The sequence below is a fragment of the Ixodes scapularis genome, unplaced genomic scaffold, assembly GCF_016920785.2.
Source record: "Ixodes scapularis isolate PalLabHiFi unplaced genomic scaffold, ASM1692078v2 PGA_scaffold8__174_contigs__length_109621045, whole genome shotgun sequence".
In the NCBI taxonomy this organism is placed as follows: Eukaryota; Metazoa; Arthropoda; class Arachnida; order Ixodida; family Ixodidae; genus Ixodes; species Ixodes scapularis.
Window position 1 is genome coordinate 92852138 of NW_024609883.1, and position 12115 is coordinate 92864252.

Below are 12115 nucleotides of genomic sequence, written 5' to 3' on the forward strand. Positions count from 1 at the left end.
CCGACGTACCTTAGACGTTTCGGATACGTCCGACGTACCTTTAGACGTTCCGTATACGTCCGACGTACCTTTAGACGTTCCGGATACGTCGTACCTTTAGACCTTCCGGATACGTCCGACGTACCTTTAGACGTTCCGGATACGTCCGACGTACCTTTAGACGTTCCGGATACGTCCGACGTACCTTTAGACGTTCCGGATACGTCCGACGTACCTTTAGACGTTCCGGATACGTCCGACGTGCCTTTAGACGTTCCGGATACGTCCGACGTACCTTTAGACGTTCCGGATACGTCTGACGTACCTTTAGACGTTTCGGATACGTCCGACGTACCTTAGACGTTTCGGATACGTCCGACGTACCTTTAGAGGTTCCGGATACGTCTGACGTAGCTTTAGACGTTCCGGATACGTCCGACGTACCTTTAGACGTTCCGGATACGTCCGACGTACCATTAGACGTTCCGGGTACGTCTAATGGTACGTCTAAAGGTACGTCTGACGTACCAATAGACGTTCCGGGTACGTCTAATGGTACGTCTAAAGGTACGTCTGACGTACCTTTAGACGTTCCGGATACGTCCGACGTGCCTCTCGTCACGGGTTTTTTTTTTTCGGAAAACCGCGTCGACCGCCCGATAGAAAAAAAAATCTCTTGCGGAGGAAGCGGGAAGGGGGTGTTCCGTGCTCCTTCTCCCCGCTCCCTCTGCAAAAGAGAATATTATCTTTTCTACCGGGTGGTTGACGCGGACGCCCGAAAGAAAAAAGAAGCCAGCTTGCTCTGCTAGCTGCTTTTCCCCAACGTGCCGGCTGCCTTATGGGAAAGCCAACTTGCAGAGCAAAATGGCGCACTGCTCGGACGTACTCTCGGCCTAATTCGGCGCTAATGCGCGAATATAGAAGGCAGCGGCCTCAAAATTTTTAGAGTCCGTATATAGCGTAGAAAAATATCGTAATCGCGGATGCAATGAAGAAAAAGCAGCAGAAGATGCCAGACTATTTCATTTTGTAATATGTCAGCAGAAAGTGGACTTTTGAGAGTCAAATTCATTAAAACTTTTATATCGAATTACCCTCTATATCAAACAGGGAGACTTTTTTTTGGCGAGTTCAGTATAAATGGGTTTGAGTATTCAGCGCACAGCTTTTGCAGTGGCGAGGACCGGAAACATGGTTTTTAAACTCGACGAGAAAAGAAGTGGTAGCCCTAGGAACGCGATCGAGAACCACGAGCGGACATTCCATCGCTCGGGACAAGTATGTTTCGGCGTCTCGCCGCAGCGGGGCGCGCGTTACATGACTCTTGTCTGCCGCTCTACCTTTTCACTTTCGGCGGACGCGTCACGTGGCGATCCGCCAGGCTTTGTCAATATAGAGGAGGCTATGATTGGTGTGGCCATCTTTCGGGCATAACGCCGCCCCTTTTTGCGTAATGCGACAACTAAGACTTTCTCCTTGAAAAAAAAAAGGCATAACAGGCCTACTCACACAGACAATCACGAATAGATAGATCACAACAAAGTCAGGACGCTTCACCAATACAACAAAGAAGATGCTTGGGCTGTTTCGTGAGTTCAAACTATAAAAACCGAGCGGCAAATTGTTAAAAAAAGAAGGCACATGGATATTTCAAACACTGTGTCCGTTCTTCGTGACAAGACGAAACAACACGTATCGCTCAGAACGACGAAGGGGTGATCGAGAGTTAACATGTGGTATCTTGAAGTTATCACTCTAAAAGTGATTAGGAAGAACGGTTTGAAACAATAAGCCTTTAAAATGTCGCAAACTTAGGAAAGAAAATGAACGTGTTGAGATTTTTCTTAGACATATTCAAGGGTGGATTTTAAGTGCAAGGTGAAAGTTTTATATATATAAAAAAATTAACTACCATCTATATTTCGCTAGAGTTTTTTGAGCGACCTTTACATTTTGTATCTACTTCTGAGAAAAAGAAGCGTTGTCGAGTTTCGAGGCTGTATTTATGTGAATTTTACTATTTTAGGTGGACATTGCCGTCAGACTGCGATTATATCTTGCAATATAAGCAACATGCAGTTTATACTCTTCGTCGTGGTGCTTATTCTACCGGCACTTCAAAGCGGTAAGTCGAATTAGAGGATTCAAAACCAATTTTTCTGTATAACTACAGGGTGCCCCCCCCCCCCCCTCCCCCAAGAAAAAAAACTTTTGTTTTATTGCAAAAATAAACTTCGCATTAGTGAACGCTATTTTCCCACCAAAAATGGGCTCTAGAGGTCCGGACCAGATGCTTTCAGCATTATCCGGTGACTTATTCAAGAGTTATAAGTGATTTTCTGGAATTTTCAAGGGGAAAATGGCGGCTGACGAAGCTCTCAGATACATGGCGCTCAATAGTGTCAGAAACAGAAAACGGGCGAAAATTGAAATTTTCAGAAAATCACATCAATTTTGAATAAAATATCAGCTCGTGCTGAAAGTTTGGCATCTGGTTTGGATATCCATTGGTACATTTGAACAGAGCATCAACAATTGGCGATTCATATTTTATTTTTGCAGTAAAAAACATGATTATCTTTTTCTTTTTTTTTTGATGGGGACATTTTGTATGTGTTATGATTAAGCATCTGTGTTTTGCACCACCCTACAAAAATCCTCAAATAACAATTAGTAGTTTTGATAAATAAAAAAATAATATAAATACAATACGTAATTTGGGATTCCTCTCGAAATGATTTTGTCAGTGTTTTATACACTTTGAGGAACATTTATGATTGGTCGCCACCGCTGCTCTTTGAACGTCACTTCTTATTTCAAGCAATGCGCTAGAACGTCAGGTATTTGACGAGGTAGGAACGAGCAGTGTTCATATGCATATGACAGAAAGGACATTTGTGCTGCAGATAACATTCAATAGAATGACGCACGCTACACTATTTAACTACACATCTTTTGTGTTTATATCCATTCAAGAAATTCGATTATTTGGACGTTTCAAAGAAGCGGGCGCGACACCCTGAGGTATTGAATTTTTGATAGCTGGACAGAAAATTAACCGATCAAAGGTATAAAAAATATAACCTGACGTCTAGTGTTCAAAATAACAGGAGTTATGGTGTTCATAGACATTACTGGATATTTTATGCAAATGGCCAGAGTTGCAAACCGGCCTTTAAAAATGTTTGTTTGCTGACCTAAAATTAATAATATCCTATGGTAATAAATGACATTAATGAAAAGGGTGGCCTTATTTTTTTTTTCTTCAAATAATGAAAGGTTAACCCGGAGGAAATTGATAAATACCTTAAGATTGATTTTAACGTGCAGTATAGCAGTCGATGCACTGCGATAATTCCTATTTATTTACTTTTTTATTTAAAATACTCGGAATCTGTACAATAAAAACAAATTCGCTTTTAAAGATAATCACAAAGAGCGCACATTGTCAAGAACATTCTTAATATAAAATAATGTCAGTAACATTAGTGGTCAAAAAGACGGTTCTAACAAATCCACGTTTTTATACACATAAAAAAACGAAATTAAAGCAATGGTATTTGAATGCATTTTATCATACATGTAGGCGATAAACGTGCTTCTAGCAGCTGTAATGTGAAATCAGAAGTTAAAAAGAAAACAAAATTAAATAAAATGTTTTCTGTTTTTTCTTTAAAATGCTTCATACAATTTTTTTTTTCTACAGGGGGATTTTTGTTTCCTGCCGGAACTCGCGACGAGTGTGTGGAACTCATTATTGCGGGTGGAATGGTAAAATGCGAACTCGGGCAATTGAATGTAAGTCTTTGAAGGCACCAAACAGTGGCACTTGTAAATAATGTATTTTTAGATTGTTCAAAGGGACTTCCTTGTTTTTAGAATGCGAAGACTAATCGTTTAAAAGCGTTTCCTATGAAAATAGTGGGTTTGGTATGGAAAGCCGCAACATGTTACAAAATCCTGACAATGTTACCAACATAATGACGCATCGCGTAAACATAGGACATTTAATAAATGGACGAGACTTTATTTATAGCGTCCGTTCTACTAGTGTCAGGTGAAGCTAGTAGGCTGAAAACCTTGAACGCGGTAGGTATTAAAGAGGCTAGAACTGCAAGTAATTCTTGGCCTTATTTTTACAGAAAGAGAACTACGCTTTGTAATTTTACCAGAGAAAACCGACCTGTGATATACATATTTGACGAAAAGTTTAGATTGCTGCGTGCAGACGTGGATTTTTACGGTCCATTTTAGATCGAGCCTCGTGACTTGGGCCACCCTATATCTGGGCTGTTTCATTTGGATTCAGGCAACGGGGTGCAGTCGTATTTTTTTATTTTGCTTCAAATTTTTATATTTTGTGGCGCATGTTGCAAGAAAAACAATCCTTTTTATTTTAATGTCCTAACATGTTTAGTTTCTGAGCAAAAAATCTCAAAGAAGCGGGAAAGCATGACTAGGTTTTGACGATTGCCGTGTGTGGCGTTTTTGAATCACTCTTAATCTCAAAGTATTCAAAAGAGAGCGTCTATATTTTTTTTCTGTGATATATATGCAATTCAGTAAAACGAAATTTCAACTACTATATATTATTCGTCCATCCAATCTTTGTAAAAATCCCCAAACATGCTTCCGCGAACAACTGTGACATAAACTGCGGATTTTTTTTTTAATCGACTATGTTTAGAATAGATTTTGAATTAATACCACCCGTGTAGAACCTTTCATTGCCTTCCAAATTAAGCAAAATTTGTGCCTTTATCATGTACGAGTGCTGAGAAATAAATTATGAAACAAAGAAGGTTTTTACTTTTCGTTAAATATCAGCACGCTGTAAAAAAAAAAAAAAACATTTTTTTTTCGCGTTGCGTTTTTCTCACACCTTTCTTTTACCCAGAAAACATTCCGTTAAAGGTATATGCGCTGGTTGTGAGTTTTAAGCCTCTAAATGTACTAAAAAATTATTCTTTTTCTTATCAACATGAATTTCGCATTAAAGTATAAACTTTCGCATTTAAAAATCAAGGTTTCCAATAGAAAGTTATTTTACGCTAATGTTCTACAATATTATACTTTGATATTTCTAACCTAGTATAGATTATGTAACGCATAGGGCTCAGGCTTGAGGCCCCTCCAATCATGGCACCTGCGGAAATTGTCTGAAAACCCGCTTTCGGCAATTGCGATTTTATAGTGTGTTTAGACTTTCGGAATTGCAAACTTGTTACTATACGCCTAACGACATGAAGGTCTTTAATATGATTATTTATTAAACGTACCTTAGATTATTATAATAAAAAATAAAATATACAGCTAACCCAGAAACCCATTATCAGCATTTGCTCTTTTTTTTAGCGTATTTCGAGACTTAAAACTCAAAACTACTGCATATAGCTCTAAGGAATGTACGCTGGCTAAAAGAAGGGTGTAAAAAAAAAAACTTGACGCAAAAAAGGAAATTGTTTGTTTTAAAGCTGAAATTGAACAAAAAGTGAAAACCTTCCCTCTTTCATAAATTATTTCTCAGTACTCGTACGTGATTAAGATACAGACTTTGCATAATGTGGAAGGCGTTGAAAGGTTCTACACGTGGTATTATTTTAGAAACAAAACTAAACATAGCCGACTAATCAAAAATATCCGCAGTTTAGATCACAGGTGTTTGCGGGGGCATGTTAGAGGATTTTTACAAAGATTGGATCGACGAATAATAAATAGTAGTTGGAATGTCGTTTTAACGACTCGCATATATATCACAATAAAAAAATACAGAAGTTCTCTTTTGAATACTTTGAGGTCGAGAGTGATTCAAAAACGCCACACACGACAATCGTCAAAACCCACCTTTGGCATTTGCTATTTTTTTTAGCATATTTAGAGGCTTAAAACACAAAACCAGTGCAAATACCTCTAACGGAATGTATTCTGGGAAAAAGAAGGTTGTGAAGAAAACGCGACGCGAGAAAAATTAAGAAAAAAATTAAAAATGTTTTTTCTATACAGCCTGTTGAAATTGAACGAAAAGTGAAAACCTTCTCTGTTTCATAATTTATTTCTCAGTACTCGTGCGTGATAAAGGCGCCAAGTTTGATTAATTTGGAAGGCAATGAAAGATTCTACACATGGTATTATTTTAAAAGCGATACTAAACATAGTCGACTAAAAAAAAAAAGCCAAAAAAAATCCCCAATTTAGCTTACAGTTGTTCGCAAAGGCATGTTTGGTAGTTTTTACGGAGATTGCATTGACGAATGATAACTAGCAGTTATAATGTCGTTTTACCTACTTGCATATATACTACATTAAAAGTATAAACACTCTATTTTTAATATTTTGAGATTGAGAGTGATTCAAAAACGCCACACACGACAATCGTCAAAAGCTCGTCGTCCTTTCCCGCTTATTTGAGATTTTTTTTTTTTAAACTAAACATGTTAGGACATTTAAAAAAAAGGATTGTTCTTCTTGGAACATGCGCCACGAAATATAAAAATTTGAAGCAAAATAAAAATATGACGTCACCTCGTTGCCTGAATCCGAATGAAACCGCCCATATATAACTGGGAAGAAAAAAAACCTTGGTGAAAACAGCAACAACGGACGATTTAATCTTCGACGTTTCGGCCGGAGTCCGGCCTTCGTCAGGACTCCGGCCGAAACGTCGAAGAATAAATCGTCCGTTGTTGCTGTTTTCACCAAAGGTGTTTTTCTTCCCAGTTAAATACGCACACCTTCGGCCTCCCGCCACCATGCCCGTTACATATATAGAATGTTTTACTGGTTAAAAAGAGCAGAATGATGTAGTTATTATATTCATAGAAATGTCTGTAGACATCAACTCATAATAATTTGCACGAAGGAGTGCTTGAAGGACAAAGGACAAAGGTCCTGGGTTCGATACCCAAACCAGGCGGATTTTTGGTCACGCATCAGACACCTAGTAATGCTTGAAGTTTGTGGGTTTTTTTCCGCTGAGATTAGGCTTCATTTCTCACTTGCATAAAACCACCAGACTTGTCCGTAACACGTTACAAGTAACGAGTTACTTTTACCATGTTACTTTGTAAGTAACAAAGTAACGACCTGGATACATTTTAAGATAAGTAAATAAGATTGCTCGCTACTTTTTGATGAAGTAACGAGTAACGGTATTTAGTTATGTCTGTAGGAGAAGGTTTACTATGCGCCTGTATTCCGCACGACGAGGAAACACTAGGCAGACCATAAAAATGTGCAGAAGGTATGTGAGTATAGACACAGTTTTCCCCAAATACACGCGTTGAATATCAAGGAACTATTAACGACAAATGTGGGAAGCGTCTACTGCTGACAAAAAGCAACACGTTCGGAACAACGATAAAACAACGCGTTACTTCCAGGCTGAGCTAACGCGTTCCTTTTGATTCGCAGTAACAAGTAACGTACTTTTTGAGTGAGTAGAGAGTAACACGTACAGATATGGCTACAGGATTTTAGCACCCTTGTTTGACCTAGTACACCATTTTCGGTCAAAAAGTAGGCTGCTGTTGCAAAGAACACCTTCTAATTTTGAAAAAAAAATGTTACACCATTTTTGTGGAAAAGGGTACGGTAAAGTAAGTGAATTATGCGGTAAAGTAAGTGAGTGATGCGGAAAAGTAAGTGAATGAGAGTTGCGAACACCTCTTTTGAAGAATGTTAGCCACACTGACACTTGCTTGGACCGAGGCTGTTTTAGTGACGCCCTCAAATATTCTTCTTGTACCAGTGTTCTTTATCTGGAAGTACATTCCTGGAACTTGAGAGGAACACATCAACATACGCGTAACCTTCGTAAATCCGGAGACGGCCACGTACGAAAAAGTGTATTTGAACTGCCGGGTACATAAGGCGGCGGAGCAGTCTCCAGGGACTGCGTGGCTCAGATCATGCTGTTACACCGACATCGACGCAAGAGACGCTAGTTAATTACTTTTATTATTTTAAGTTCTAGCTTATTCTATATGCTTTCTTGAATACCAGACGAACGTAGAGTAAAAGCGCTTCTCCTCTACGTTCAGCTGGTATTCAAGGGAGCATGCCGAACCAACCGGCTCAACTCCAGGCCGACACAACTTATTCGACATCTATTTTTTTACTCTCAAGTTGATACTTTCACGTTTTATTCGTGACATTATATGTTAATGATTTCAGAATTTCGAAAATTATGATACTCGATCGTGCGAGTTGATATGCAATGGTGGTAGGCTGCCTATGCCAAGGGTATGCTACGGCAATAAAGTGGTAAGTTACGAGACAATGTTTTTACTGCCTTTGTAGTTTTTTTTCTCGCAGGTACACGTTATACAACTTTTATTTCATAAGTTAAAAAAATATTTATCGTTACCTTCCACTTTTTTGAGGGCACATTTTACGTCAAAATATTTTGGCACTGATATTTGATTAGACATAACACATGTGGGTTTGACCGGCTCTCTACAGATTTGCAGCGTTAATAGGTGAACCATTCTTATATCTGCCTGACCATATGTGATTCCATTGAGTTTATTTGGCAAGATGCTCAAAGTCGCCTTCCTTTTGTGTATGCCGATGATCCGATGTTTGGGTATATCTCAGTGTACAGCGTGCACGCAGTTAGCATAAACATTAATTTAAATGTCTAAATACTTTTCAAAGCTGCTGCCAGATATTTCACAAGAAGAAAAACACCTGTTATATAACACCTATCTGTGACTCCAAGCAAATGCTTTCAGGCCCTCACTAAGCAGCTTGGTTTCTTCACCACCACGCGGCCAAGAATCTCGCCGCATAAGAATGAATTAGGGCGAGACCCTCACAGGGCAGGTTGGAATATACAACTCTATGTGCCGTTCGTTTAGTTGAAGTCGCGATATACTACAAAAGATTCCGGGGATATGTGCACGTATATGATTTAGGCAAGATGCGGCGGGCGCTCGTGCTGCGATCGCGGGCCAAGGAACGGGACACGAGGCACGTGAAAAATAACAGGACAATTCAGCCATGGCAGCGCAAGCCGTCGAACACAAGGCTCGATAATGAAAGCCTCCACCATGACTCGGCCCCTATCTCCGGTCAAGCGGTGAGCAAAAAAACCACCTCTGGCGCCCAACGTAGACAAGAAAAGCCCAAGGTGCCTCTGCTGGTAGGAAGTTTCACCCACGTACCCTGAACTTGACGGTCTGGCCAGAATTCCCGAAGCTTCTCAGTGCTGCGTTCACCCGAACGACCCTCCCGTCAGACACTGGTGGATACAGACCGAGTGGCAGCGGCCACGTGCAATACCGTCCGTCTTTCAACCTGTTGATGAGGCGAACTTCTTAAACATTATTACACGTCCTGCCAGTTGTTTTTCACAGATAAGCAATAACATACCAAAATATATATTACATAATAACATATCGGTGATTTCATTTTTATCAAAAAGTACGAGCGGGATAAAAACAACAATACTGAAGTAGCAGCAACAGCGATAGGAGCAACTATTGAAACTAATATTGGAAGGTCAGGGGAACGATATGGAGAAAAATATATATGACAAAACACGGAAACCACATCTTTCGAAAGACGTGCTGTCCGTCTTTTTTATATTTAACCCGTTCTGAAGTGTCTTGCAATAAACCAGCGCACTCACCTTGAAAGGAACGATATTGTATAGGCACGGTTTTCCCTTTAAACACGCTTACTTGCGCTTGTGCTGCGTTGGTATACACGCACATATATAATGCCACTGACCAAGATACGTCTTTTTCGCGGGGTAATTTCACGATACGTATTGATTTTTCTTCCCACTTTTTCCTTGCAAAATGTAATGACGTAGTAACGGGTATCGCATGGTTTTCGTCGTCTCGGGATTACCCTATGATAACGATATACAAATGGAGCTTATAGAATGGGCACAAATACTGTGTGAGCCCCGACGAGCATTTGGGTGGTGATTCGAGTAAAACCGCTGCAGGGACGGCAACCACCAAACCCTAACAATCTCTTGAGCTCATCTGATGCAATACGATTTGCCAACCGCAGTGCGTGGCTAGGATGAACATTGGGCGGCATATATTCGACACGAAATCATGCGCCGTTTATTTTGTCTGTAAGTGGAGGGGGTGAACGCCGCTTGTTTTCTTATAACTTCTTTTTGTGGCTTTTATTCCCGTAAAACGAAGATCGTACTCATGTTTTGTAGGTTGTTAACGGCAGAGATTAATGCTCTTCGCTATATAGTGAAAGTTCAGTAATAGTGGCACGGCACGTGTACTATTTGTTTAATTGCTTTATTTTGAGTGTCGCACAAACAACCCTAAGCCTTTTTAGGGGTGCACTGAAAAAGATCGCATCCAATTCACAAAACAAAGGTCGATATATATTGGTGAAAGAAAAACACCAACGCACTCCTGAAAATTTCCTTCGGGTCCAAAGATGTCACTATCAAGATTACCTGAGCTAGATTCAAATTTGTTGTCGTGTAGATAAAATGTATATCTTTTGGTCCAAAAACGGAAACAAAATCTCCTCCTACCCCAAATATCCGAATATCATTCATAGAAATTACATTGTAACGCCAATTATGAGGTGAACTTTTCATCGCGCATTTTACTATACAAGAAATGCAGCGGAATAAAAAAAAGAAGAAAACTATATTTAGAAAATCGAAGATGTATTCGAACGCTGATATGTGGGTTCTGATCGCTATAAAACCACTGTTGCATTTTCTTACTCTACAGATCTGCACTTCAACCGCGAGATCAACTCTTTTAGCTTGGAAGCAGGACTTGGAGAAGACGAAATCAAGAATTATCGATGAATGGTGCCCTCGTTGTCAAGGGAAGTAACTTTCGTTAGTGTGACTGCGAGCGATAAATAAACAAGTGTTATCTGCCCCTTTATATGAATCTATCATTTATAAAAAAAAGTATATCTCTTTAGTACTTCATGTTGTGAGGTTCAGTTAACTGCAGGATGGGCACCAGATAGCACAAGAGGTGGGGCCCATGTGGGTCCCACATGGTCGATGGGGGCTCGGGTAGCCCTACTCAATCCACGTTGGTCCCACGTGGGCGTAGCGTGGGCATGCCCAAATGGGCTGCTGTTGTGGTTCTGGGAGTGCTGAGATGGGCCTGACTGGTTGCCAGTCCTAGACTGGCTGGTCACATTAAGATTTTGTTAATCAGTCTGCGTCAGTCGTAATTCAGCTTGTCCTTTTAAAGCGCAGCTCTTAGGCGCCCGTTTCCGGCTTGAGCGGCATCGGCGTCGCCGTCGGCGTAACCAAGCTCATCCCAAGGTCACATGACCCCCAAGGTCACCCAAGGTCACGTGACCCTCCCAAGGTCACTTCAAGGTCACGAGACCCCCAAGGTGATCGCCACGTGACCCCCTGAAGGTCACGTGACCCATAAGGTTACCCCAAGGTCACGTGACCCCCAAGTCAAGTGGCCTCGGAGGGGTCACTTGACCCCCAGGTCACGTGACCCCTCCGAGGTCACTTGGTCCCTTTCCCAAGGTCACGTGACCCCCCGAGGTCACGTGACCCCTCCCAAGGTCACATCAAGGTCACGTGACCCCCACGTGACACCCCAATGTCACGTGACCCCTCAAGGTCACCCCAAGGTCACGTGACCCCCAGGTCACGCCTCCCCGAGGTCACGTGACACCCCCCCCCCCCCCCCGAGGTCACGTGACCCCCCCCCCCGGAGCATATTAAAGAATGAGGGGAGCAGAAGGAGGAGGGGTCTACCCTCCCCTCAGTACCCTTCACTCCTCCTCCTCTAGTGCTGCGCTCCAATTCGGCGTTACAGGGAGTTGTAAACGGCTTTCACTTTTTTTTATAAGATTTTCTGAAAGTGTATTTTTTTGATTGAATAATGTCTCGCAATAAAGAAAAAAAAAAGGTTGAATTAGCGTGTCGTCGTGTGTGTGTCGTCTCGTGTGTGTTGTGCATGTGCCATCTGTGTTCTAATTCCTTATCTATGTTAAAATGTAAAATGTCTAATACGTCTTCAAATGTGAAATAAGCGTTGTTCATATGGGAATGTAATGAGCGTGGAAACGATCTAACCCAGCGATAACGTAGTTTCTACCTGTTTTGAATTTCACGTTGACTAGTGCCACCTGTGTGTGTAAGGGCGCAATATATTAATAA

General features: G+C 41.0%; 1 protein-coding gene across 1 annotated transcript; it reads left to right on the forward strand.

Moving 5' to 3' along the window:
- Positions 1-2052: 2052 nt before the first annotated feature.
- On the forward strand, positions 2053-10808 carry LOC115324965. Its single transcript, XM_040218389.1, has 4 exons — positions 2053-2104; positions 3686-3777; positions 8152-8241; positions 10701-10808. Exons 1-4 carry the CDS (start codon positions 2053-2055, stop codon positions 10806-10808), a joined length of 342 nt encoding a protein of 113 aa, XP_040074323.1.
- Positions 10809-12115: the final 1307 nt, after the last annotated feature.

Bases quoted from the DNA above. Each gene is read 5' to 3' on its own strand.
- LOC115324965 (XM_040218389.1), top strand. From the start codon at position 2,053: ATGCAGTTTATACTCTTCGTCGTGGTGCTTATTCTACCGGCACTTCAA. The intron at 3,778-8,151 runs GTAAGTCTTTGA...TAATGATTTCAG, and splicing joins GCGAACTCGGGCAATTGAAT to AATTTCGAAAATTATGATAC. The intron at 8,242-10,700 runs GTAAGTTACGAG...CTTACTCTACAG, and splicing joins TATGCTACGGCAATAAAGTG to ATCTGCACTTCAACCGCGAG.